General features: G+C 41.1%; 2 protein-coding genes across 2 annotated transcripts in view; one reads left to right on the forward strand and one right to left on the reverse strand.

The window, feature by feature from the left end:
- The first annotated feature begins 349 nt into the window (after window positions 1-349).
- mrm3a (mitochondrial rRNA methyltransferase 3a) lies at window positions 350-2,431 on the forward strand. The gene is made up of 4 exons (XM_077566451.1): window positions 350-730; window positions 1,141-1,385; window positions 1,558-1,719; window positions 1,786-2,431. Exons 1-4 carry the CDS (start codon window positions 372-374, stop codon window positions 2,376-2,378), a joined length of 1,359 nt encoding a protein of 452 aa, XP_077422577.1. The 5' UTR covers window positions 350-371; the 3' UTR covers window positions 2,379-2,431.
- Window positions 2,432-2,686: 255 nt separating this feature from the next.
- Window positions 2,687-27,395, reverse strand: part of nxn (nucleoredoxin) — a 37,474-nt gene continuing 12,765 nt past the window's right edge. The window contains exons 2-8 of the mRNA XM_077566453.1: window positions 16,752-16,869; window positions 10,501-10,634; window positions 9,536-9,636; window positions 9,358-9,464; window positions 7,785-7,964; window positions 4,050-4,174; window positions 2,687-3,213 (exon numbers count right to left, since the gene is read on the reverse strand). Of these exons, the coding sequence (XP_077422579.1) occupies window positions 3,031-3,213; window positions 4,050-4,174; window positions 7,785-7,964; window positions 9,358-9,464; window positions 9,536-9,636; window positions 10,501-10,634; window positions 16,752-16,869 (948 nt within the window). The 3' untranslated portion in view covers window positions 2,687-3,030. The remainder of the gene's footprint in view (window positions 3,214-4,049; window positions 4,175-7,784; window positions 7,965-9,357; window positions 9,465-9,535; window positions 9,637-10,500; window positions 10,635-16,751; window positions 16,870-27,395) is intronic.

Raw genomic sequence — 27,395 nt, forward strand, 5'->3', positions numbered from 1 at the left:
GGTTATACTTTTACTTACCTAATTAAAAAATATGATTAATTAAATACATTATAGTTGATCGTATCGGATGGTATAACAAAGATGTCGCGAGACTCCACTAGGTGGCGTTCGTCCGGAAAACTTGTCTTAATTTGTCCACGCGAAAACGGGTAGCAGTCGCTGTAAAGTAGAGGAGTAATTACATTTTTATACTACATAACTTTGAGATTTTTCTTTAAAAATATAATTTGGAGATGATTATATTGAATCATACTCACAGTCGTTTCGAGTACAGTAGTACTGTACACAAAACTCTCCCTAGACCTCTGGTGGCGCTGTAGGTCAATGCGATAATATTTGGATAAGAAAAGAAGACGCGTCAAGGAGGCAACATGGCGACCTACATGAGGAGTATGAGTTCCTTCTTCTCATTGGAACGAGCTGTTTTCTTGACACGGGGGAACGTCTTCAGCGTGGAAACGAAACGATACGTGCGCGGACTGAGAAGGAGGCCAGTCAGGGTGACATTTCCCGAAAATGAGATAAAAAAAGAAGACGTAAAGCTGCCAATTTCGGGCAAAAAGAAGGAGGTAAAAGTGCCATTGAGAACAGAGCACCACCCTGGAGAAAAAAGTGATTCGGAGACCAAGAAGGGCGAGATGCCGACAAAAAGGACTTATGTGGATGTTAAAAATGATCAAATTGATGGAGTCCGTTTCGAGAGGGCCTCATCTGGGGATAAGAGACTGGCGTGAGTGTTATTCGCACAACCACACTCGCTTGCTTGTCATTTTTCTGACAAGAAATATTAATAGCTTACAAAATAGTTTCGCATTCATTTAATATGATGTCAGAAGAGTTCAATTCATGTAACTTTAGTTTCTATTTTATTTTGTTTTAAGGAAAGGAAATTGTAATATTAAAAAAACAAATCTAATGAACAATTGATAAATTTTTTGGGAGTATATTTTAAAAGTCTATGTATGAAACAACCACAAAGATCTAGTAAAAAAAAAATAAAAAATCAACATCAAACCATATCTAAAATGAATGACCAGTTTGTAAAATCAGTAATTGAGACCACGTGAATTTAAAATAAATAATTAATTTCTTACAGAACTACAGTATTAAGACTGCTGTGGGGTGTCGTTTGCCTTGCAGGAGGCTGGTGAGCGTGGCCAGTTCCAGAACATTCCGGGAGCAGCAAGGCAAGATCCTGCTGGAGGGTCGTCGTCTGATCTGTGACGCTTTGAACGCGGGAGCCGTCCCGCAGACCATCTTCTTCAGCACCCCGGAGCGCTTACGGGAGCTTCCTTTGGAGAAGCTGAGAAGGGCCACGTTGGTCAAAGTCAAGTTTGGAGACATAAAGCTGTGGTCCGACCTGGTGGCCCCGCAAGGGGTTATAGGTGAGAGTGGCTTTTGTGGTAAATGTTAAAAAAGAAGATGCAACTTTCATAAAAGTCGTCTGATGAGAATTTATTTTTACCATTAATCTTTTCTTTTTTCCCCCCCAGTGTGGCCTTACTGCTACTTTGCATCTCTGCAATGTTTTTGATTTAGTATTGTTTGTGTATGCAGGTATATTTTCTCGTCCGGACGTGTCACGACTGAGCTTTGCTGCCAGCAAACACTCTGTGCCTCTGTCACTTATATGTGACAACATCAGAGACCCTGGCAACTTAGGCACCATGCTGAGATGCGCCGCCGCTGCTGGCTGCCACCAAGTGCTGCTCACTAAAGGTGATTTGATAGGTATTCAAATTTGGATAGTTCGCTGAAATAATAAATGTTTCCTGTCATCTCCAGGCTGTGTCGACATCTGGGAGCCCAAAGTTCTACGAGCAGCAATGGGCGCCCACTTCTACCTTCCCATTCATCCTAGTCTGCGGTGGGAGGAGGTAAAGGATCACCTCCCGGAGCACGTTGGCGTCCATGTGGCCGACAGCCATCAAAACCAGGAAGTTAACTCCTCCTACAAACCCAGTGATTTGGGCTGGATCAGCACGACACGCGCACACCGCAACGCCCGTATCGAAGACTCCGATGACTCTGACTCCGATGACTCTGACTCCGATGACTCTGACTCCGATGACTCTGACTCTGATGACGAGTTGTCCCTGCCCCGAGTGGAAGCCGCGGCGTACCACGATGACTGGGCGCGTGGTCCAGTCGCTTTAGTGGTCGGCGGAGAGACGCATGGGCTGAGCGTAGAGGCGCTTCAACTGTCAGAAAAGACAGCGGGACGCAGGCTGTTTGTTCCCATGGTTCCACACGTGGACAGCTTGAACTCGGCCATGGCTGCCAGCATCCTGTTGTTTGAGGGCAGGAAGCAACTGTTGACAGCTATGCAAAACTCTGGAAGGAAGTCGAATACCAACGCCGGACGCCACGTTTCATAATGTTGGACATTGGCCTCTGTAAAGCACTTCAAAATTAAATGTCTCCTATGGTCCGATGTGTACTCAAGATCAGTTCACTTAGATGCTGGGAAGAGGTGGACAATTTCCCTGTGGGATCTGTCAATGTGCCATATAATTACTGTAAAGTAAAAAAAAAAAAAAAAGTCCACAGCAACTCATTATTTTTGATCTCTCATGTTTTTCATTATACCTATGACAAAATATAACCTAGTGTAAAAACAAAAATCACGGTGGAGTCACATACACAATGTAGCAATAATCACCTTGCACAAAAGAACCAAACAAAATTCTGCAATCACTTTATTCTTTTTTTGTTTTTGTTTTGCTTTTCCCCCCAAAGTTCCATGGTCCAGGTGTGAAAAAAAATGTAAAAATGTGAGTGACAAGTAGGTCCACTGGGCTTCGCTAGAATCCAGAAATGCTATGTAATAATGCCATAATGTGGAAAAACAAAGGAATCTTTGTATATATTAACTGTAGGGGCTATAGAGTCAATGCAAGGCACCACAGGAGATGGAGAGAGTTAAAAAAAAAAAAAAGGTAAAATAGTAAAAAGTGAAGGATGACGTTGAAGGAGTGCATTGATGATAGTGAAGAGTCCCGTTCTTGTCCATATATGGTCGTCCCTGTCTCAGATGGGCTCGGGTTTGAGCTTGTCTGCCAGGAAGTCGCCCACGAACTGCTCCACCACGTCCGGCGTGATCTCCTCCACGTCGCGCACGTACTTGGCCCTTGCCGACATGTCCAGGATGGTGAGCAGAGGCGCTGCCTCTGGAAGATTGGTGTAATCACGCAGCGAGTCGCTCATGTCGTCCTAGAAAGATAATTAAGACGTTAGGACCTGTGATGTCCTGTAGGTGGCAGCACTAAGAGAAATACAGTGTCACTGTGTTGGTTGAGCTACAAGTAGCCAGATAATACAACTATAAGAAACAGGCATATATTATTTATCCTCTGCAGTTACTGGGTCTAACGAGGAGCTGTGTATTAAAATATGTCTGTATTAAACTTCCTCTAGGTGGCCAATGTGCACCCAGCACAATGTCCATTGAATTGAAGCAAAAACTGTTTCATTTATTTACATTCTATTTAATTGTCATTATTGTACATAATTGGAAGCCTATAATATTTTACATTACATTACAACTAATTGGAGCACGTCATTTTATGAGCAGGGTGTCATACTGTCATTTCACATGGCGCATTGGCACTGATTTAAGTGTGTATGTTGTGTGTGTGTGAGCCACGTGTATTCTGAACGTACCGAGACAGGAAGTGAGATATGAGCGTGATCAAGATGTGAAAACGAAGCCCACTGATTTCACAGTCGGACGAGGTAAAGACAGGAAATTAAATGGAAGGTTTTGTGGATGTAAAATATCTGATTTGTCTTATGATTATTTTAATCAGGGATCCGTTTTTGAGTCCTAAGTCTGAAACCTGAAGCTGGAGGCGGGAGAGTATGGTTGAAACAAACTGCAGAAGGTTTTTTCGAAATTTACAGGAAATTTTGCCTAACTTTTCGCCCCCCTTTCAGTTTATACAGTGAAATACAACCACCATTATTTACTTCAGCCCATCTTGATCTTAGCACATGTGCGGCAAATGCCATTCGCCCCCATTATGGAAGTGACCTTTTAGTTTCCTCACCTCCCCGGCCACAAAGAAGAGCAGCGGCGTCTCCTCCTCCTTGTCTTTGTACTTAGTCATCAGCTTCTCTGCGATGGGCCGGATCAGCTCCTTGGCCGGCTCCAGCTCGCCTTCCTCCTCGGCGTCTGAAGAGAACAACAGATGGTCCACGTCTTGTTTTGCTATACGGCTTGACCTCGACACACATCAGGGGGGTGTTGAATTTAGTCGACCCTTGCAAAATACTCTGCACTCTTCATAAACTTAGTAGACATGTGGATCGCGAGGGCAAAAAGGTTTCAAGAATTGCCTATATACTTTTCAGATTCATACCTTTACAACATCAGATTTAGTCTGTTTTCCTGGTGTCAACTTTTGTTTGTCATATTCTTATCATTGTTGTTACGCGCCATCCTAACCAATACATTTACTGTTTCCTTTGTTTCCAATGTTGGTAGAACATTTAATGATGTCATGCAATTAACAATTCTTTGCCTGTGGCAATACGCAACGTGTGAATGTTATATTGTGTCAACGATAATTGCTTAACTAGAAAAATTCCCGCGGAAATTTTGAATGGGACTGCTGACTCTTGTTAATGAGCTGAACAGTTTAAAATTTAAACGACTGGAATCGCTCAAGAAATGTGGAAGTTAACCATAATCAACATCAACTAAAAGTATCTCACTGTCCCTGAAAATGTATTTAAAAAAATGTAAACGAGCTGAACAGTTTAAAATTTAAATGACTGGAATCGGTCAAGAAATGTGGAAGTTAACCATAATCTAAAAATATGTCACTGTCACTTTAAGAACGCACATCCATTTTTGACTTGGAGCCGTCACACGCCCCACATTCCATTGAGATTGTATGAGAGACGCACCCCTTGAACAAAAGCCTCTCACGACTTAACGGTTCAAGATACAGATTCAAGAAATGGCTCGTTAGAACGGCAAGGGTTTGGGGAACACGAGCATGTTCTCATTTTTTAATTAATCGGATGAAAAATGACCAAATGAGAGCAGGTTGAAAACTTATGATTTATCAGAAATGAAGAGCGAAAGGCGCCTGAATTTAACATGGAAGAGATAGGCGAGTTGGTCCGACTTGTCCGAGCTTAAAGTGAAAATAAAGGTACTAAATGACACCTTAGCCAAATAAAAGTTAGTTTGTCTGAAAGAAGACACTCATGACTACAAAATGTGAGAATTTGATGTCTAGTGAGCAAAGATTGTGGCCATGGTGACGAGTTGAAGTGAAACTTTTGCAAATAGAAGAAGACTTTTCTTTTTTCCCGCCACTCTAAAGTTAATTGGTCAACAGAGTGCGGTAGAAGCCTAATTCACTCACTGTCTTTGAACCCGCACAGGGGGGAGAGCTTTCATTCCTTAAAAAAGATTTAGACACTGAGCTAAAGATGGGAAAAATTCCTACAAAATGAGCTAAAATTCGTATCGGTCGGATAACGTATGCGTGCGCAGCGTGTCTTGGAAAAAGGTGCTTGATCTGTAATTTGTTCCACCTTTCTCCATTCATTTCCTATGGGAGTTTTTGGGGAATTGCGTCGCCATGGTAACTCGGAATTCCTATAAAAGTAATGCCGCACCGAGTCAGATCGAGCCGCATCGTTTGATACCTCATTTGTCCCAGTGCGATCTACGGTACAGGCCGCATTTTTGCGGAAAAATCTCGGGATTTTCTAGGGTGGAGAGTAATATGTGCTTCTTTCAGCAGTCCCATAATTAGTTCTCAAACAAAAAGTTGCAAGTTATTTTTTGACGGAAGTGGTGAATGCTTTTATGTTTTACATTGAATGTGTAAAAAGGGGTGGGATTAAATACATTTTGTTCATCCAACTCCCTTTCAGGCATCTTGTTTCTACATTTAACATGTACTTTTCTTTACGTCTTTGTTACTGATGTCAATTGCGATATGTTTCCTGAAATAAACACAAGAGATAGAAAGAAATTAAAAAAAAGAAAGAAGCCATGTCTGAATAGACTTAGGAAGTCAGCCATTTTGGCTTGAAGTGGCCATTTTAGGCTCGTTTCGTATTTTTCCAAGAGGCCTTCAATGAAGAACTTGACCTAGTCTGGTTGCTACCAAATTTGAACCACTTACACTAGACCAGCGGGTCTGCAATCCGTGGCTCCTGTGCCCCATGTGCCACTTTCATACTTCTGAAGTGTCTCTCTGTGACTTTGGGAATAAATAATGAGTATTTTATTGACATTTTCAACTACTTATTTTGTTTTTCAAATGTCATTATAAATGTGAAGATTATGGTTCTCTTGTAACATTAAAATGAAACATTTGCATTTGACTTTTGTCGCTCAAAATATACAACGTGGAAAAATATGGAATGAGAACTTCAAAAAGCTTCTAAAATACTCTACAGCGAGATTCAGAAAATAAATGACAATTTTATTTTGTATTCTACTGCTCTTCTCAAAAATATCGTGCCATTTAGGGCAAGTGACGCCATTTGAAACGTCACGGTAATTTTGATGCATCGACTTAGAGAACTCCTTGGAACCACTAGTACCTTGGATACAGAAAAAAAATCTCCAAAAAACAATGATAGAACATTTTAAACAAAGATCAAATATTTTGATATAGCATTTTTCATTAACTCTTTGACTGCCATGGACGTTAAAAGACGTCAAGTAAAAACCTACGGAAGGCCGCCAATGACGTTAAAAGACGTCATCCCAATTTTTTATTTATTTATTTTTTTTAAACGCGTGGAGGGAAGCCTTGGCCAGCTCTGGTGAAAGTTTCAAGCAGATCTAGTTAGCCTAATGACTATTTTTGGCTCCTAGATGGCAGCAATGACTCTCTTTTGACAAGATTGTGTAGGCGTCAGTAGAAGACGTGAGGCGGAGCTAGAGGGGACAATGGCTGGGGAAGGGAAGAGAACATGGCGACCGGTTGCAAGCGGCTCACGCTCAAGCAGTTTTTTTCAAAGACGAAAAGCATCGACCAACGCTAAAGAGCACATTGATGCCGACGATGATCATCATCGATGATGATGATGGTGACTCCGAGGTTGGAAGCGTTGACGCGGCAGTAGAAGACGTGAGGCGGAGCTGGATGGCTGAGGAAGCGAACAATGGCGACCGGTTGCAAGCAGCTCACACTTGGGAATTTTTGTCAAAGACGAAAGGCATCGACCAACGCTAAAGAGCACATTGATGACGACGATGATCATCATCGATGAAAGATGAGAGTCCAATCTTTCATTTGGTAGTATGTGTGTTTCCATAGTCCAAACACAACATTTTCTGTGGACCTTGAAAGAGCAGTCAAAATGCTTAAATCGGCTGGCACTGGCGACATCCCGTTTCTGAAAACGTCTGGCAGTCAAAGAGTTAAAATTGCATGAAATTGATGGCAATTTTCAATTCTTCTAATTTCTTGTTCCTGATCATAAAACGGCCACAAGAAGTCGCAAGTTGAATTAAAGCGGAGTATCGTTACTAAAAAAATAAAATAATGAAACTAACAATAACTCCGACTCTTCATTTGAATTTCAGCTCCCCAAACCAGTCTGATTAAGAAACATGAAATTTGGTTGATCTATCATGAGTAGACTCAAAAAGTCTCAAAAAGCCAAGCCTGAAAAAACACAGATAATCTGCCATTTTAGGCATTTTCGGGGGCCCATCAAAGGGTTAATTGCTCTACCAAATTGGAAATAAGCATAAGCGGCACTATACCGCCCAGAGATTTCATCGACAGTGGCGGCCGACTCACCCACAAAGAGGACGAGGCAGGGTCCCTCGTGGAGCTGCGCGGCGTTGGCCTCGCTGAGCTCCAGCACGGGGCGAGGGTGCCACGGGAACAGCCGGCACTCGGGGTCGTTCAGCACCTCCACGCGGCCCTGTCGCGTGATCACGTGACCCTCGGTGTCCAACAGGATCAGGGTGGGGATACCTGGGGAGCGATAAAGTGGGGGTAAAAGATAACTGGACAGGAAATGGCTCATTTCCTTGATGCCGTACTTTTTCCCCCATTTTGACTTCTTTATACAGGTGCTTTCTCTCAAAGTTTAAGTGTATTTTGGATCCTTCCATTTTGTCATTCTCAAAAGTCCATGTCACACTCAGTCATGTGTGCAACAGACGTTTCCTACAACAGCTGTAATGCAATCGCTCCTTGCCGATTAGTCATGGTAAGCTCCAACTTTTGCGCAACAGAAATCAACAAATAAGCCACAGAGTTAAAGAAAGTCAACTCCGTGTGCACATTGTTCCCCGTGGGGCTGCTTGCGATCCCTGTGATCACAATCTGTCAGCCTTATCAGAAACAGCCGTGAGGATGATGCAGGAGCGCAGCCGGAGCGAGCGTCACTGTTCATCTTGTCTGCTCATGTGGACTCAAGGCAGGCCAGGGTGGGTAGAGCGGGTGGGGGGTGCAGTGTTGACATCTCTGTGCATTCCTCACATGCTTTGCAGGAAAACCTCGCAACCCGCCCCTCCCCTCACTTATTTCAGAGGACGAGTGAGGAGTGTAGAAGCGCAAACACGGTGGCAGATCAAATCCAAGAACTCATAAAAATTCCGAGCTGCAATAAGAGATACAATTCTGACAGCTGTGGATGTCAACCCTGAAAATATGAGTGGATGCTACAGTAGATACGCTTTTCATAATAAAAAAAATCATCACAACCCAGTAAAGAAGTGACTGGTTTGTTCCTAGCCATTCTGTTTATTTCTATTGTGCAAGGTGCCACTACATTACAGTAATTACACGACACGACCCATGTCCTTGCTTAACAGTACACACCGTGGACTTTTATTGACTGTGGATTATTTTCAGTTGTACTATCATTGTCCAAAATGGCTTGTTATAATTAATAACTGAAACGAAACTGCAGTAATATTGGTAATTTAAAAAATATATATATATATATTTTTTTTTTTATACTAGTTTTCCTAGCTAGTCAATGTTATTTCACATTCAGTGTTAGCATTAAGCTAAGAGACTTTTGCAAGACATATTTATGTGGTTTGGTTATATACACGTGTAATCCTTTGGTTTATGTTTAGCTTAACAGTAAACTTGAACTGGGAATAGCAATAAACAGCTTCAGGCAAACACTTGGCCTCTTTTTTCAAGAACTGTTTGCTCCGGGAGGGCAGAAGAGACATCGTGGCCAATTCATAGGTCGAATTTGCGTATGCAAAAAAAAAAAAAGAAAAGAAAAAGAATACCGGGTGACGATCATTACTCAAGAAACTTGTAGGGTGGGGCCCGAGTAAGCCAAGGTTCCAGTGTGTTTCCACACAGTGCTTCTGTACGCTCTGTCAGAGGCGCACATCATTACCTTGAATCCCATACAGCCTGTTGAGTCGCGAGCGTCGAGCCTCGTCTGAATATGGCACCGCCAACCACGGCATCTCGCTGAAGTACTGCTGGAAAGATTCCTCAGACCTACGGAAAGGACAAATTATATATGTGTGTGTATGTGCATCTCAATAAATATACAGCATGCTGTGTCTTACCTGTCAGCACTGACGAACACGATCTCAAACTTTTGACCTGACTCTTTGACGGTACGATAAGACTCCACCAGCACTCGTGTCAAACTGCGGCACGGTGGACACTAAAAGATATCAAACAGATAATAGATAATTATCCTTGTGACAACATCATTTTAACGAGAATAATCAATGTTCTTCCTAAGGAAAAAAAAAAACATTATACAATGAAGATGTAGCATTTTTTCCCCTGGTAATAAGTCAACTCATGATAATTTTTGTTGTTGATATAAATTCGCTGTGTTAAAAGTTGAAAATATCTCAATATTTATTTTAATACTTTTCAAGAAAATGACACTTTTCTCTTTGTAACACTTCATTTGCAATGACATTTTTCACCACTTGGAGGCGTTTTACAGTTTATGACAGACCTTTTGTCTGCCTTTGCACTTATGACTTGAGTGTTTGGTGGTATTGTGGTGCAAAAACAATCTTCTTTCTGGCCCATGTCAGAGTCATGTGTGATGTGTGATTGTGGTTGTGGTTTGGTCGAGCCAACCCCTCAATAGTGGGTTTGTGGTTCTGGCAGCTTCAGAACCAACTAGGCCCAACATATATGCCAGTGCTGGGATGCAAGTACAAAAAATACTTCATTACTGTACTTGAGTAGCTTTTTCAGGTATCTGTACTTGACTATTTATTTTTCTGATGACTTTTTAGTTTTAATCCCAACATTTGAACATGAATATCTGTACTTTCTACACCTTTCCTTATCAATTTTCTTTGTCGATATACAATAAAAGAAGGAAAAATGTGTTTCCTCTATTTTTACCATAATCTTTTTTACGCAAGTATTTTCAATTCTACTTAAGTACGGAGTGGGAGTTTGTACTATGTAGGAATATCTTCTCATAGCCTCCCGTTTGCCTCCCACAACCAGCACACTCCGCCTCAAGAGACAATAACGTGACGTCATAAAAGATGCTCACCCAGTGCGCCGAGAAATAGACCCCCACGTAGTGCCCCTCCAGGGAAGCACTGTCGGTCGACTGCCTGTTGCTCCTCAGCAGGGGCCCGGCCACCACCTCTGCAAACGGCTTGGGCCCCCAGGGGAACTCAAGGCCTGTGACGAGAGTGGGGACAATATAAGGTAAGGGTTGTCCAAAGTCCGACCTAAAGGAGCCTTTTGCAGCCCGGTGCTAGAGTTTGAAGCAACTGAAGACTTTTTGTAGTCAACTATAATGTGAAGAAAGTTGATTAATTGATGATGTCATTGGTATTTTTTTCCCCTCAGCACAGTACAGCAAGTCCCCTACCTTTTTAAGGACAATTGCGTATTTACATGCCAAGTTGTGGAAACGGCTTTTGGAGCCTTTTCTAAAAAAGTGCAAGTCAAGAGCATCAATGAAAATAACTGTGTATACACCGTAGATCGACCAATACTCAGAAGTATGGTAAAGTCCAAGGAACTACATTACACACATTTGGAAAAGTCTTTGTAAGACATTTCAAAGTGCAGATTCTAAGTACATCAGTGGATTTGACCAATACTCAGACAATGAGGGAAGTCCAAGGAATCTAGAGAGAATTGTACATTTCCACACAGAGGGAAAGTCTTTTGGAGCCATTCAAGTTATTTGGATGTGTCAGCACTTCACCAAGGTCTGGAAGAAGACTAAACATGTGAAACTATTTCCTTAAAAAATGCCTTAACATCAAAGACTATTGAGAGTCTTTGATGATTAATTTAACTTGTATGTTTCCATAACCACAAAAAACAAATTTCAGTCTTTGAAGCTACCACACATTGTTAAAATCCGTTTTTGATTAACGTTGTCAATGGGCGTTGTCTTTCTAAATGTTGAGGCTTTTTCTATCTCTCAAGGATCATTTTCAGTTTTTGATCAATATAATTTCTTCAAAGAGCATCTTCAACAGATTTGCTTGACAGCACTTATAAAATTGAACAAAAATCATAACAATGGGGAAAAGTCCAAGGAACTCTGAAGATCTGGAGAGATTTATTGCATCTAGACATTTCTCCCAGTCTGTTTTTGAAGGATAGCTTGAAGAATGACCAAAATAACCCTAAAATGCATTTCACACCAAAAATGGCAGACTTCCTGAATCCCGAGTAGTTATTAGTAGATGGGCTTTTTTTTGATTACAGTAATTTCTGGACTATAAGGCGCACCTGACTATAAGCCGCGCTAGCTAAATTTGGGGAATACTGGAGTTTGTTACACATATAAGCTGCACCCGACTGTAAGCCGCAGGTGTTTTAATGTTACCACACCGGGTTCCCGCTACTTTCTTTTCCATAATGAGGGCACAAATTGTCTCGCTCTCTCTCCCCTACTGTATTTGGGCTCACTTGGTTTGTTTTGCTGTGCCTGACGCTCTTGCGCTTCATTTATAGTCCACCCCCTTGTGATCTGACGGATAAGCCGCACCTTTGTATTAGCCGCAGGGTCAAATGCAAGTGAAAAAAGTAGTGGTTTATAGTCTATAAATTACTAAAACTAAAACATTGCCACCCACGTGACACAATGACAAAAACAAAAAATTCTCACAACATCCATCTAACTTGTGAATGGTGCTTAAATGCGGTAGCCATCAAATAAAATCTGTAGTAGGAGTTAATCTTAAAAAGGCGCACTGGAAAAAAAAAAAGGCCAACATGGCTGCTTCAAACCAACACAAATTGAGCCTAAAATCCACTTTGAACGAGAACCAGTGATTTGCCATCTGTATTGGGCAGTTTTTTTTTTTTAAACGAAATATCCACAAGGAATTTGTCTTTGAAGGACCCCTGGCAAAATTGGCCGCATCAAACCAAAATGGACTTTTCTGACATGACTCCTTGAGGCTTTTTTGTGGGTCTACTCATGACAAACACGGCTATCAAATTTCATGTTGCTTTGCTTTGGGAGCTGAATATAAAAATAATATTAATGAGCAGCATTACTACTTTGTTTAAAGGTTTGACCTGCTGTAACAATGATGAAAACTAAATCTACACGTCTTTCTTTCTAGCATACGTGCTTCAAATGGTAGCAATAATTAAAAACAAAACAAAAAAAACAAGCAAAAATTAGTCTCCAAAGTGTGTTTAGAAGCAGCTAAATTGAGCCTAAAATGGCCACTTTGAGTCAAAATGGCTGTTTGCCAGTGTCTTTTCACGTAAGGTTTCTAAAGACCTTTTTGGGGCTCTATTGATGACACACAAGACCACCAAATCTAATGTGACTATCAAATTCAAACTGTCCTGCAGACTGCTGTATACTACATGCAAAAAGAGATGTGAAGCTTCTCCTTCCTTCCAGCTCTGGTTGACGCCTTCACTTCCTTTTCATGGTGTCTTCATTGTTAGCCCCGCGGGCACCAGAAAGTGGAGTTATACAGGGAGGGCGGGCAGTGGAGGTAATCCTAAATAAAAGCCTGTATGGCCGCTCCATAATGGCGCCTTTATGCACAGGGGCTTCATTAGGCAGGAATGACACGTCTGCAGCGCAACAGCCCCTCATTGTGGTCCTGAGGCTAAAAAGGCCATTCGCACACTCGCCATCTTTCACACTGGCTGCAGGCACTCCAGTCAGCCTTTTCATCCTCACCAGGATCATTCCTACACCCACGTTGGCTAATATGGCAGCTGCTGTCCACTTATAATAAACATCAAGCCACCACATGATGACAAATGTATGTGTTCGGGGGAAACACCAAGAGTTGTCTTTCGAGTTTTCGCTGAAGAGGAGAAATAGTACAGAGCAGACGTACAGGAACAACATATACAGTACAAGGGCTTCTGATTAACACGCAAGCTACTGTCACACTTTTACTATACGTTTAGCTGCCTTGGTGACAAACATAATTATTTACTGGGAAATACCAATTTGATTGATATTTGACGCCTTTCCAGAAAGAGAAGAGACCGTATAGAGAAAAGGGATGGAATGCATGACAAGGGCGTCCAACGAACTCACCAGCTGCTTTTACACCAAACATGACAAATAGAAAGCAGATAATGTAAAAATGAGCCATGCTGCTTCACAGAGGCAATATTATCATATCATGCATGGTTGTTTCAATTTTCATGCACATTTACATATTTCCCACTTGCCATCATTGGTACAAACACACTTTTATTTATTTATTTATTACAACAACATGCAACATTTCATTGTTTATTTTGCATTTTTATTATTACTTCATATTTACTTGTTTACTTTGCGTTTATTTTACTAAACGTTTTTCTTTATTTATTGCTATACATTTCTTTATTTTATTTTTCAATATTTGGGAATCATGTACATTTTGTATCTTCTTTTTGCTTTAATCTGTTATGAATTAAGAAAACTTAATTTGAAATAAATGTGAAAAAAAAATCCTGTTCAGCAAATAAAAACAAAACAATAAGGAAAATAATCCTAATAAAATAAAATAAAAACATACATAATAGTACGCAATATGCTAATTAATTGTATGTGCCGGTACTGCAGATAGAGATTTATGTCCTCTCCACAGCCAGCTCGTTTGCAAGCGCACTTAATGAATCATGCAAATAGCACCGCAGGCTTGTTCTGGCTTTCATTAGCTCGACAGTAAAAGCTGTCAAAAAGAAAAGGAATCCACTCTGGTGCTCCGCTTGTGTTGCCTTTAGCATGCAATTCTCTCACATGACTAATCGCTTTTTAGTACACCACTAGAGCTGCAAAGGCATGGAAAGGAATGTAAATGTTATGTTAATCTTAATACTCTACGAGTGTGACGGCAGTGTGCTACACAGAAGACTGAAAAAGAGCCACATGGTGAGGAAAGTGACAAAATAGCTGTGTTACACAAAATACCTCCCAAAAAACAGGAGTAGATGCTACACAAAAGCAGAGCGAGCAGAGCAACTGTAATTGCAGTACATAAAATCTGAAAATGAAGCATAGAGTAAGCGAAGTGAACAATATCACACCAGAATTGTGAGCAGATAGGCAGCTAGGCTTGGTGACCAGACGTCCTGGATTAACTGCGACAGTCCCGGGTTTTGAGCCTTGCGTCCCGAGGGTTTTTGCCAACCCCATTGTTTTGTCCTGCTTTTATACTCGTCCCATCGTCCCGTTGTTTTTTAACTAATGTTTTTCTTTTTTTTTCTTCTTCTAACTGGCATGTTTTCATCATACGGGAACTAGAACTACTTCCTGCTTCCAAATCACAGGAAATGTAGTCCTACAAGCCTAATGCTGCGTCAGACCCAACGCAAGCTGAGCTTTTCTGGCGGTATATTTAGAATATTACATTGTTTTTTAACTAATATTTTTCTTCTTCTAACTGGCATGTTTTCATCATACGGGAACTAGAACTACTGTTACCATCATACGGGAACTAGAACTACTTCCCGCTTCCAAATCACAGGAAATGTAGTCCTACAAGCCTAATGCTACGTCAGACCCAACGCAAGCTGAGCTTTTCTGGCGGTATATTTAGAATATTACATTGTTTTTTAACTAATGTTTTTCTTCTTCTAACTGGCATGTTTTCATCATACGGGAACTACAACTACTGTTACCATCATACGGGAACTAGAACTACTTCCCGCTTCCAAATCACAGGAAATGTAGTCCTACAAGCCTAATGCTACGTCAGACCCAACGCAAGCTGAGCTTTTCTGGCGGTAGATTTAGAATATTATGTTGTTTTTTAACTAATGTTTTTCTTCTTCTAACTGCCATGTTTTCATCATACGGGAACTAGAACTACTGTTTCCATCATACGGGAGGGAACTAGAACTACTTCCTGCTTCCAAATCACAGGAAATGTAGTCCTACAAGCCTAATGCTGCGTCAGACCCAACGCAAGCTGAGCTTTTCTGGCGGTATATTTAGAATATTATGTTGTTTTTTAACTAATGTTTTTCTTCTTCTAACTGCCATGTTTTCATCATACGGGAACTAGAACTACTGTTTCCATCATACGGGAGGGAACTAGAACTACTTCCTGCTTCCAAATCACAGGAAATGTAGTCCTACAAGCCTAATGCTGCGTCAGACCCAACGCAAGCTGAGCTTTTCTGGCGGTATATTTAGAATATTACATTGTTTTTTAACTAATGTTTTTCTTCTTCTAACTGGCATGTTTTCATCATATGGGAACTAGAACTACTGTTTCCATCATATGGGAACTAGAACTACTTCCTGCTTCCGAATCACAGGTAATGTAGTCCTACTAGCCTAATGCTGCGTCAGACCCAACGCAAGCTGAGCTTTTCTGGCGGTATATTTAGAATATTACAATGTGGGAAACTGGTGCAAGGTAAACGGCCCAGCCAGCTTCCAATAGCTGGCAGGACTGAGCAAAAAAGGTTGGATAATGGTGAGTGCATTGCTTTGTTTAGCGCTGCTGAACTGTCAACCAAGAGAGCATGTAGCATTAGCTACAGCAATTACACAACCACTGGTCATCAGATTGACTGGCATTAAATTTGGTGTAAACAGTTCTTAATGGGAGATAGACAAGCGGATTGGTGCGCCGTCTGCAGTGATGCGGACTCTGTATTGGTCCGTTGTGGTAAAGAAGGAGCTGAGCCGAAAGGCAAAGCTCTCGATTTACCGGTCGAACTACGTTCCTACCCTTACCTAAGGTCACGAGCTGTGGGTCGTGACCGAAAAAACAAGATCCTGGATACAAGCGGCCGAAATGACTTTCCTCCGCAGGGTATCCAGGCTCTTCCTTAGAGATATGGTGAGAAGCTCGGTCATCCGGGAGGGACTCGGTGTCCAGTCGCTACTCCTCCGCGTTGAGAGAAACCAGTTGAGGTGGCTCGGGTATCTGGTTCGGATGCCTTCTGGACTCCTCCCTGGAGAGGTGTTCCGGGCATGTCCCATCGGACGACCCAGGACACGCTGGAGAGATTATGTCTCTCGGCTGGCCTGGGAACGCCTTGGGAGGAGCTGGTTGAAGTGGCTGGGGAGAAGGAAGTCTGGGTTTCCCTGCTAAAGCTGCTGCCCCCCGCGACCCGACCCCGGATAAGCGGTAGATGATGGATGGATGGATGGATAAATAGTTCTTGGTGAGAATGTATTGCAGTATATATATTGTATTTGATTTTCTGCGAAATTGTAGTGTCCTGCCCGGTTTTTATTTTGGAAAATCTGGTCACACCAGGTTAGCTAATTGGCTTCAAGTCTCGTTTCTTCATTGTCACACCTTGTATCAATAAGTACAGTGTGTGTACGCCACCACGCAGGCTCACCTTTGGGATCGTCCCTGACCACCAGCAGACCGTTCCGACACACTACCTTCCCCGTGACGGCGTCCACGAACACGAGCGACGGGATGCTGGTCACCTTGTACTTGTTCCACAGCTTCATCTGCAAACACACCAGAGCGAAAAAGCAAATGATTTAGTCTTCCATTTTTAAAACACACAGATCAGCGCTTTTTTTCCGCGCCGGCCTCAAACCACTCGGACACGAGGCAGAGAGCGCAGACAATAGCTCTCACAGTGAGAGTCCCTGGAGGAGATAATAAGCGGCAACAATCACATGACGTATTGATCCACTCCAGTTCTACCCCACCAAGCATCATTTCATTGGATGCTATTACAGCCAAAGCAATAAATACAGCATCACATCTCCAAATAAAACAACACATAAATCCTAAGGAAAACAGAATGAAATATACTTTTATCGTCTACAAAATGTCACTTCACTAGTAAAAATGTCTGCTGCAGTAAAGGCCATAAAAATGTGATGAACATTCGAGTGTTTAGCATAACTGACAGTAAGTATTTCTACTCTTTAGTCAGCTGCTGAGAAAAAAAAAATAGCCTTGCTCGTACTAGAATGCTAGAACGTTAATGCCGGTGTTGCGACGACATGTTTTCATGAAGGTAGCTCAAGGTTGTAGACGTGAGCGCAGGGGGGGGTTCAGGGCAGAATTCAAGGATACGTGGACGTCAGATTTGTTCGCCTTTCAGAGAGACTTCATTGAAATGTGTGTTTACGTTTAAACAGCTGATGTGGCTCCATGAGGTAATTAGATTCCGTTGTGATAAAAATTGCTTTTAATACAAAATGGGCCAGGTTGAACTCAAAAGCCAACAAATTTTAGAGTCCTACCTGCATCAGTACTTTACACACTAACACAGCAAGTTGATAATAGGCAGCCTAGGGTGACAAGAGTGTGCGAATGTAAAATCTGTTACTACAAAAAATAAAGTGTATGTAAAAAAGATTGAATGTACAAAGTTTGTGATCATTTTACACTTATGATAAATTCCAATATGCATCTGGAAAAGCGCTGTATAAATGAAATGAAAACAACACAAACACGCCAACACAAGGTTACGTATAAATTTTATAGCTAATTTAATACACTGTAGCCTTCCATCGCTAATCGTAAGGATGTATTGTAAGGATAGACACACAGCTGCCGGAGCACTTTCAATCACTTACTGAACAAATAGTAGGAAAACAAACACATTCATACTGTACATGAGTTGCAGATGGTCACAACTAACGCGAGTCACTCAACACGTAGACCGGCTAACGTGTTAGCTAGTTAACATGCGGCCAAGCCCCACCTTCTAAAGTTAGTCACAGTGAAAGTTACGAATACTACAGTGCCTTGGATGTTGGCACCTCACAAGCTCATTATTGTGTTTATTAATGCAAAAATAACTATTAGTCTGTTTTTACGAAAATTAATTGACACTCTTCCTCACCCCTTGAAAGGGCCCGACAAAATGGCTCATCATTGCTACAAAAGGGAGGCTTGCTAGCTTGTGCTACCACTTCAGATCTCTCCCGCTGGCCTCCCCAGAGACAGCTGCAATGTCGAAGATCCTAACCTCTCTTAATAACTCCACATTGTCACGTTCTTCACCTGTCGTCATGTTCTTGAAGCGCACCGCCGATCTAAGCGCTATCACGCAGGGGGCCTCCTTGCAATCTCCGTGTCTTTTATTAATCCCGTCATTTTACTCGCCGGGAGAGTGGTGGGATAAATTCGGTGATGATGATGATGATACCCCCCCACCCCTGTTTCGCCACCTTTACCATTGCTCCTGTTGCCACGGCAACCCCCTCCACCCCTCAGTGCCAAAAGAGCGCCAGACGTATTGTGTGCGCTTCCCTCGCTTAATAATTCAGTGATAAATTAATGGTTTTGTGACGGGAAACAGGTGCTAGAATGTCAGAGTGCTTGGGGAGGGAATGGAGGTGGGCGGCCCCCACCTCCCACACCACCTCCATGTGCAGGCACAAAAGCGACCTGCTTGAATAGAGGCCCTAAACTTTGCCTCTGTATAGTGACCACTTTTAATGGAGTTGAAAAAAAAAAGAGCGAGGGTGGGGGGAGGGAGGCATAAAAGAGTACAAAAGCTCTAGCTATGTGCGGCATTGTGACTCTACAGGCAACGGGTGCATTCTTCACTCTCTTATCTGCTCTTTCTTCCTCAGTTTGATCACAAAGCGCATGAAAAGGGTTACATGCACAGCAATGTGGAAACTATTTGAAACAGAGCATTGGGCATGCTCGGGAGGGTGGAGGTGCGCTGGACCGAGGATTCTATGTGAGGAGTACGATCGGACCCCTTTGGAGTTACCGGGTTTCGTGTTGCACGGAGAATCAAAGGCTCTGCTCGCATCATTTCGAATCAAATTAGGAGTGTCCCGATCCGATGTTGATATCGGTTATAGGTCCGATATCAGCTAAAAATACAGTATCGGTCTACATCAGAAATCTCTGATATTAGCACTCATATACAAGCAGTCCTATGTGACCCAAACGTTTGGAATAAATGGATCATATTTTCTCATACCTACTGCTGCTGACTATTGTTTTTTGAATAGTATCACTTGACCAAATCGCTAACATTTCATACTAAAAAATAAATTAAAGCATGCGTCATTCCTGCTGATATCGCACCGGATCAATATCAGTATCGAAAAGTACTCTTGGCTGCAATATCGGTACTGTATCGGAAGTGATAAAGTTGTATCAGGACACCCATACTTCAAACGGACAGGGTTGGAGTTTCAAAGTTCAATCTTGGCGGCTTGGGGCTGCAAGGCAGGGAATCGAATTGTGGTGTCAGGAAAAAGAGAATTCTTAAATGAGGAGGGATCCACCACACAGTAGTTAAAGTTGTGCACATTTATTTAACTTGCAATGCGCTAACGCTAACAGCCTGCAAATTAGGGGCTCAAGAACAGATTATGGTTTCAAGTCAAGTTTTGGTTTTCAAATAAGGGTTAGGGTTTCATGTTAAAATGTCAAATTAGTATACATTTCAGTAGGCTACATGCATGTTTCAAATAAAATAAAATAAAAAATTACAAGTACAATATCAACCCATCCATTTACTGCTCAATTGTAAATCGGGTTAAGGTAGTACAGTTATTTATTTTTTTGAAACATTTTTATCTGTTTAGCAGCGAGCAGCATTTTGCATTTTTCCACCTATTCCCCTCCCCCTCGCCCTTTTTTGGGGGTGCGGGCCAAATTGTAAAAAATAAGATACAATTCTCTCATTTAAAAAAAAATCAAAAATCAAAAGCTGCATTTGATTGATTACATCAAAATACAGTTTGTTCTGCCAGCTGGAGAGAAGTGAACCTGGCTCTAGTTTGGACCAGCTGGAACCGGCCCAGGGTTTGACTTTTGTCTGGACCAGCTGGACTGGCTCCATGTCTTACCTCAGACCCGAGTCTGGTGGGCCGACCCGTGGCTTGGAAAGCCAGGTGCATTCTTTGTGTCTGCCAACAGTAACACGAGCAGATAAGAGGCTAACGACTGGAAAAAAAAAAATAAAGCAGTTGGTGTAAAAGCCTAATGTGGCCTCATTTATGCCTTCATGACATATTAATAATTGCAAAAAACATTAATGAGCTTCGTCTGCATGCTTTGCCGCTCAATTAGCCGCAGTCAGCATTCAGTCCACACACACACATGCACACGCACACACACGGGAGACTCCACAGGGCTGCAGTAAGTGGTACCCCACTTTCTGCTACAAGAAGAGGAGGTTGGGGGTGGGTTGGAAAGCTTCCCTGCTGTGACCTCCGTTTGACCCCGAATCTAAAGTCCCACAGCTCCTCCTCACATCACAACACATGAATATTGATGCTACTTTAAAAGGGGAACATTTCACACGCATTAGCAGTCTTTTGTGCCTCTTTGCGACAGCGAAGAGTCATCTGAAAAATTATTCTTGTGCATGTTTTACACCAAGTGTTGGGCTTCAAATGTAGGAACATTTAAATATGTTGGATTAGGGTTTCACAGTCAGGTTTTCAAGGCTTTGGCTTTGAAATTGGACTTTCAAATTGGGATTTGAACCAAGGTGAGGGTTTCAAATTCAGGTTAGGGTATTCAGTAAAGTTAATTAATTTAGGCCCTAGGGGTCAAAAGTGGGTATCGGCAATGGTTAAAAAAAAACAACTTTCATTTATCGGCTTAGCTTCAGAAAACAGGTGAGCCGTGAGTTCGTTACCTGAGCAAGTGTGATGTCATTTTTAGTTGACAGCAAGTGGCAAAATGGCCGCTTGATCCGCCCTCTGATGTGGATCAAAACGGGTAGATTTTGCTACTTAATTCACATTCCACAAACACAATATTAATCAGAATGTGTGTGTTTAGACTAGTCAGGGCACATACAACATATTATTGCCAAGACCATTTTTGTATTGATTTCCCCATGGGTTCATGTTGTGTTAGGGTTTTAAATTAGGATTATAAAACAGTAGGGTATCAAACAAGGATACAGGGTTTAAGTTAGGGTTACAAGTCACGTTTAGAGTGTCAAGTGTTGGGACTTCAAGACAAAATTGGGGGTTTAAAAATATGGTTTCGATACAGGGCTATAAGAATTTAAATTTAAGGGTTCCAGTTAGGTTCAAATAAGGGTTCAAGTTAGGGGTTCAAACAAAAATTAGGGTTTCAAAACAGGATTAGCGTTCAAATTTTGATTTTAAGATGTGTTAGGGTTTCAAATTAGTAGGGGGGGGAATCTTTGAATGTCTCACAATTCGATTCCGATTTTTGGGTCTGCGATTCGATTCAGAATCGATTTTCGAAATATGACCGATTTTTGATTCAAAATGATTTGATTGACAATGATTTTTGCTTCAATTTATAGATGTGCAAGGAATCGTAATGATCTACTCCAGTCTGACTCGCTAATGCTAATTAGCGAGCTACTCGTGACACTTTTATCACTCAAAAGAATAGCTCCACGCTGCAAAAAAACAACTTTTATTGGAATAACTTGATTGCGACTTTTTTCCTTCTTTCCTCTTATGAGGCTACAACTTAACAGTGTATCAGACCGCGTAGAACCACACTGCCAAGTGGCCAAATCGAGTACAACATGAACAGCGCTCCCAGTAAAGGCACACACAAACAAAGGCACGACAGTATAAAATAATTTAAATAAAATAGATTTTGGGACATTTAAAATCGATTCTGAATCATGCTAAATGAGAATCGTGATTCTTATGAGAATCAATTTTTTGGCACACCCTACAAATTAGGGTTTCAAACAAGGATTAAGAATCCAAGCAAGCAAATCAGGATTTCAAACTAAGCAATAAACAAAGCACATTTTCCACAAGCAGCCATCACATTGTAGGATGGATGTTCGTGACCCACTTTTGTTGTCTTCCCATAGTGGACTGGTCGCCTCGTAAATCATGGTGACACAGTTTTCTGCATGTCATAAAATAAGAGCACACAGAGAGCTCCAAGGCCTAGTATGTCAAGGTTTATTCAAACCTTCTTTATTTATAGTCATGTCCCTACATGTCACAGCTCTTTGCTTTTCCATGCATAATACAAGCGGGCTTTCCCTTTCCTGAGGGCCAGGATGTCGGCCGTGTGTGCATTACCCGAGCCGAGTGACATTATGGCATCAAGTGACACATTATACCCGCTTGTTAAGCCCTTTCCTCCCCTCGTTAAACCCTCACATCTGTTTGCCTCCTGCATGTCGGTCCAGGTTCAGCCCACCTCAAGTATCGCCTTCTACAGACTCCAGAATAATTGATAGTGATAGCCCTAATTTAATATTTGTGATGCAGCGACTAATTGATTAATTGACTACGAATAAATGAGCAATTTAACTATTTTGATAACCGAATAATCAACAACTAATCCAGTGGTGTCCAAATACATTCCTTGAGGGCCACCATGCTGCGTGTTTTAGATGTTTCTCTCCTCCAACACACCTGATTCAAATCAACAGCTCCTCAATAAGCTCTCCAGAAGCCTGATTATTTGAATTAGGTGTGTTGGAGGAGGGAAACAGCTAACACATGCAGGATAGTAGCCCCCGAGGACCGGATTTGGACACCCCTGATTGTTATCACATTCATTACTTTGAGAATCGATTAACCGCTTCAAAACCTTGTTGAATTTAAAATGGTCCAAATCTTTGAAATTTCAGCCTCTGATATCCCGTTTTTGATAAAAGGGATGTCAATTAAAACATGTTTTTAAAAATTCTATTTATCGATTAATTGCCAAAATAATAAACAGATTAATCAATAATTAAAATCATTAGTTGCGGCCTTATTTTTGACAAATCAGTATTATTGGTCAGTCCCATGTGTGTTATTTTTGCAAAAGACTGATCAATTTAAAGCATTAAAAATAGCTTGCTGTCTTTGACGATACAATATTGCTTTTGGAGATGCAAAGATTCCGGCCGACGCTAGCAAATATATATTACATGATTATGTACTTTTAACAAGCTAAGAATGCTACCTTCTTAGCATTTAGTCAAAATTAAATGGAACAAAAACTTAATGACCCTTGAGTGTAACCGGTGCAACTGTACCTCCTGTTACTTTGAAAAATGATTCATATTTTCCAGGAGATCAGTAAAAAAAGAGGGAGCACTCAAAGTCTTTCCAAAGTAGGCAATTGCATTAAAGTGAGGAATGCTCCGCTTAAAAGGAAGTTAAGACTGACCCAACATGACTCATTATGGAAGACCACAAATGAGTCGGCAAATTAAGTGAAAGGCATTGGTAAGAAATAATAAACAACGACAATCTGCAGTATTTTTCTCTTTTTGTCTTTTCTGAGCATGTCCGCAAAGAGAACGTGCATGGCGGAGAGGTCTACGCCTGCCTGGAATGTTCTGAGGCTTTACTCACTTTATAAATAACTGGGCACAAGGCGGACACGCACACAAAAGAAAGCCTTGGACTCGCATCGGTTCACAAAGGACTTGTGCCACCGAGCTAGCCATTAGCCTAATAGCGAGACCTTTAACCGCTAATTAGCATCATTTATGCCAATTACAAGAATTTTCCATACTTTACTAGCTATGTTTCGTTGTTTGAACAGCTTCACAGTTATGTCTTTTTAACATCGTAAGCAACATTTGTACATTAGCCACAGTTATCATTTAGCACAATAACAGGAAACCAGCACAGAAAAAAACAAAATAGGAATTACACTGAATGTCCACTATAAATGGATTTTTAAGCAATTGTTTTTTGTGGATGTTTACAGTATACAAGCAAGACCAAATTTTGAGTCGCACAACTTCAATGTGCAGTAACATGTCAGGCAACACTGAGGTCTACTGGAAGTCACAATGCATAATTACCAGCGAGCAGAAGAAACAGAGAAGGCCGCAAATTAAACTTTAGGAATTGAAAACAAAATTGAAACTACACTCTTTGTGTGTTTAACACAATTACACAACAACATAAAACCAGGGAGTTGAATGTGTTTGTCTTTTATGCTATTTACCATTGGGCTAGTTGTTTGCCCTAAATTATTGTCATCTTACAACGCCCAAGGTACCCTCTATTTTTTGGGCATTTACCATCATTATAAGAGAAAAGGTTAACAGTTAGTTAGCAAATGGGAACTTTCTGAAAATATAGCAAAGGAATTTCACACTACAGTGTCATAGCAGTTGGTGCTCAATTAGCATTGTGTACTGATAACTAGCTTTTTTTGTATTTGTATATAACGATGAATAGTTTCAAGCGCTGCGATTCCTTTTTTTCTTTTTTTTTTAACATACTTGGTAAGCCTTCCCATTTTAACAAATTAGCTAATGTTAGCATTTAGCTTGACAATAGGAAATCAACTCAGAAAGGCAACAACATGGAAACTACCCGCACAGTGTAACTCTCCCCTCAATTTGTTTGGGTGTTTAAGACAATTATACTACATGAGAAATCCCGTTAGTAAGTTTTGAGCTTTCTAAGGACTTACTCTCTTGTGCCATTGAGCTTGTCGTTAGCCCCACATAGTATTATCATTATCATTATCATCATTTTAACCTAATTCCCCCCCAATGTACATATAGCTATGAATATGTGTAATAGTGATTTGAAGCTTTCAAATCCATTAAAAAAAGTCTTAAGTACTTCTATCACCAATTTAAGCACATGAGCCACATTTAGCTTTTAGGTCACTGTATGTATTATAAGTCATTCAATGCTAGCTGTTTTTTTAAACATGATTTTCGACTTTTGTCCATTAGTCATCGCTAAAAGCAGGCTGCTAAAAAAACAAACAAGTGAACGGCAACTCTGCATGTGTTTTATTGCGTTCATAACATTCATATATCTGCTTTATGGACACATTAATGGCGCTGCTCCATATTTCCATGTCAATTCAAAATGCAGAGGGATTGGGTTTTTTGGAAATAGTGACACAACACTGCGGCGGGGATGCGGTGCTGGCCCGGAGGACATTGTGAGGGTAATCAATCTGCCACATTGCAAGCCTTCATCCCTCAAGGCCGAGATAGACATCAGCCTGCTTTTTATCCATCAGGCCCAAACAGCGAGGAATGTGTGGTGCTGAACAATAGCCAGTCACACTCACACCGCCTCTGAATAATTCCCGACGTACAAATGGAAAGCGAAGGCAAGTGGCGTAAAGTCCTGGTTGTCCCGATGTGGAAAATTGGATTTCGCTTGCAAAATGTGACCCACTTTTTTTCGCGCCACAAAAAGAAGGATGTACCACCCTAAGATAGGCTCATTTTACTAAGGCATGACCTAAAGGAGGCTGGAAAAACATACTACACATTCGTCAATTGGACTAGTTTTAATTAAGTGTTTATCATTATTTTTCTTTATTTTTTTCTTTTCCATTATTATTTCTAACCATTTCTATGTACCGTACACCCAAAAAGGGTGTTCTTGCACCCCATAAAAAAAGTAGTGAAGTCTATCACTAATAAGAACACTAACTAACATACAGCAACGTAGTAGTGAAATCATATAATAATTACCGCGTATACAAACACGTGAATGAATGAACAACTGTGGGTGTTTCCCCAGTAAACAATTGTATGTTTGGGTTTGGCATGTGACTTTATGTTTAGTAAAAGTGTGGCAGCATCCTCAGTGTTGGTGAGAAGAGACATTGTGTACTGTACTCCATGTTTCTGCTCTATGTAAACTCTCCTCAAGCAGCATATGGGACATTAGTCCAGGTTATTTTTTTCGTACTTCCCGTTGTTCGTAATAACAGTAAACAATTGTATATTTGCGACCCTGAAGCGGTTCCAGGTTTGGTCTAAGTATGGCAGCAGCTGCAATGCTATCAGAGGACTGTGTTCTGCATTCCATGCATCTGCTCTGTGCAATTGTTTCCCTTTCTTGAGGACTAAACTAGAATGACAACTCTTAGTGTTCAGTAAACAACTGGGTTATTGTGATCACGACAAGGTGGTTGATGTTTATTATACTGTATGATGTCAGTGTAAGAAGAGCTTGTATACTGCATTCCATGTGAGCTCTATGCAATTTCTCCTCAAACAGCATGTTATTTTTTTCTACTCCCTTTTCTAATTAAGTGTAAACGATTTCATGTTTGTAAACATGAGCTGGCTGTGTAAAGTGTTAGCCGGACAACCTTGTGTACCGCATTCCATATTTTTATTTTCTTCCGAAAAATAAAATAGATAGAAACCTCTTGCTGTAGTAATAAATATAAGCTTTTGTCTAATGATTCCAATACCGAACATCCGTGCTAGCATGAAAAACTTGAACCGACTTCTCCAATGAGACATTCCGTTGCCATGGCGACATGACACCATCAACAAAGTGGTTCTTTTACACTCGGGACGTCTATTGTCCTCTCGCTGTTGCCCACTCGCAGTCATGGCGTTCCAGTGACGTAATACAGATGTAGCAGCCGGATGCGGAGCGGATCTAATTGGTTGATGTTCCACACTAACAGGATTGAACGCTGCTGGCAGGCTGCTGAGTGGCACTCGGTGTAATGTGTACGAGCAGGAACAAGGTCTTTTTTCCAGAATACACGTGTCCTGCTGGGTAGAAAAGACCCAAACAAGACAACCCTGTGTTGGGGTTGGTCGGACATCAATACCACGAAGAGAGGCCACTAGGCTAGTACCAATTGTATGTACAGTATTAGCTTCACTCCTTTATCCATGGGTTTTCAAACGTTGCAAGGGCCACTTTATAACATTCTTCACTACAATCCATATATTTATTTATTACAGATTTACATATTTTTTCCATTTACATTACTCTGTTATACAAATGTATATTGCTGGCATTTTGCAACGGCGGAGTCCAACCCAAGACACGCTTAGGGCCGCCCCCTCATTTGAATAACATTTCGTTCTGGCAGTATTGACCAAAAATGCCCAAATTAAAAATAAATAAATAAATGACTTTATTTCCATTTATATTTTTTTTGTGGGATTTCATTTTCAAATTATATATTTTTTTATATCCGTTTTTATTTTCACTTTTAGTCATTTATTTATTTTTAATTTGGGCAGTTTTGGTCCTCCATAGAAAACAGTTTCTTCTCTCCCTCCTTTGCCACTCAGTGTAGTCAAACCACACAGGCCATGTCAATTGCTATTTTTAGTATATGTCGC

The sequence above is a fragment of the Vanacampus margaritifer genome, chromosome 5 (genome assembly GCF_051991255.1).
Source record: "Vanacampus margaritifer isolate UIUO_Vmar chromosome 5, RoL_Vmar_1.0, whole genome shotgun sequence".
Taxonomy (NCBI): domain Eukaryota; kingdom Metazoa; phylum Chordata; class Actinopteri; order Syngnathiformes; family Syngnathidae; genus Vanacampus; species Vanacampus margaritifer.

What these genes read in the sequence shown, in the direction of transcription:
- mrm3a (XM_077566451.1), top strand. Translation starts at nt 372, where the DNA reads ATGGCGACCTACATGAGGAGTATGAGTTCCTTCTTCTCATTGGAACGA. An exon ending in TCTGGGGATAAGAGACTGGC is followed by an intron (nt 731 to 1,140) that starts GTGAGTGTTATT and finishes TTTGCCTTGCAG; the next exon opens with GAGGCTGGTGAGCGTGGCCA. An exon ending in GGCCCCGCAAGGGGTTATAG is followed by an intron (nt 1,386 to 1,557) that starts GTGAGAGTGGCT and finishes TTGTGTATGCAG; the next exon opens with GTATATTTTCTCGTCCGGAC.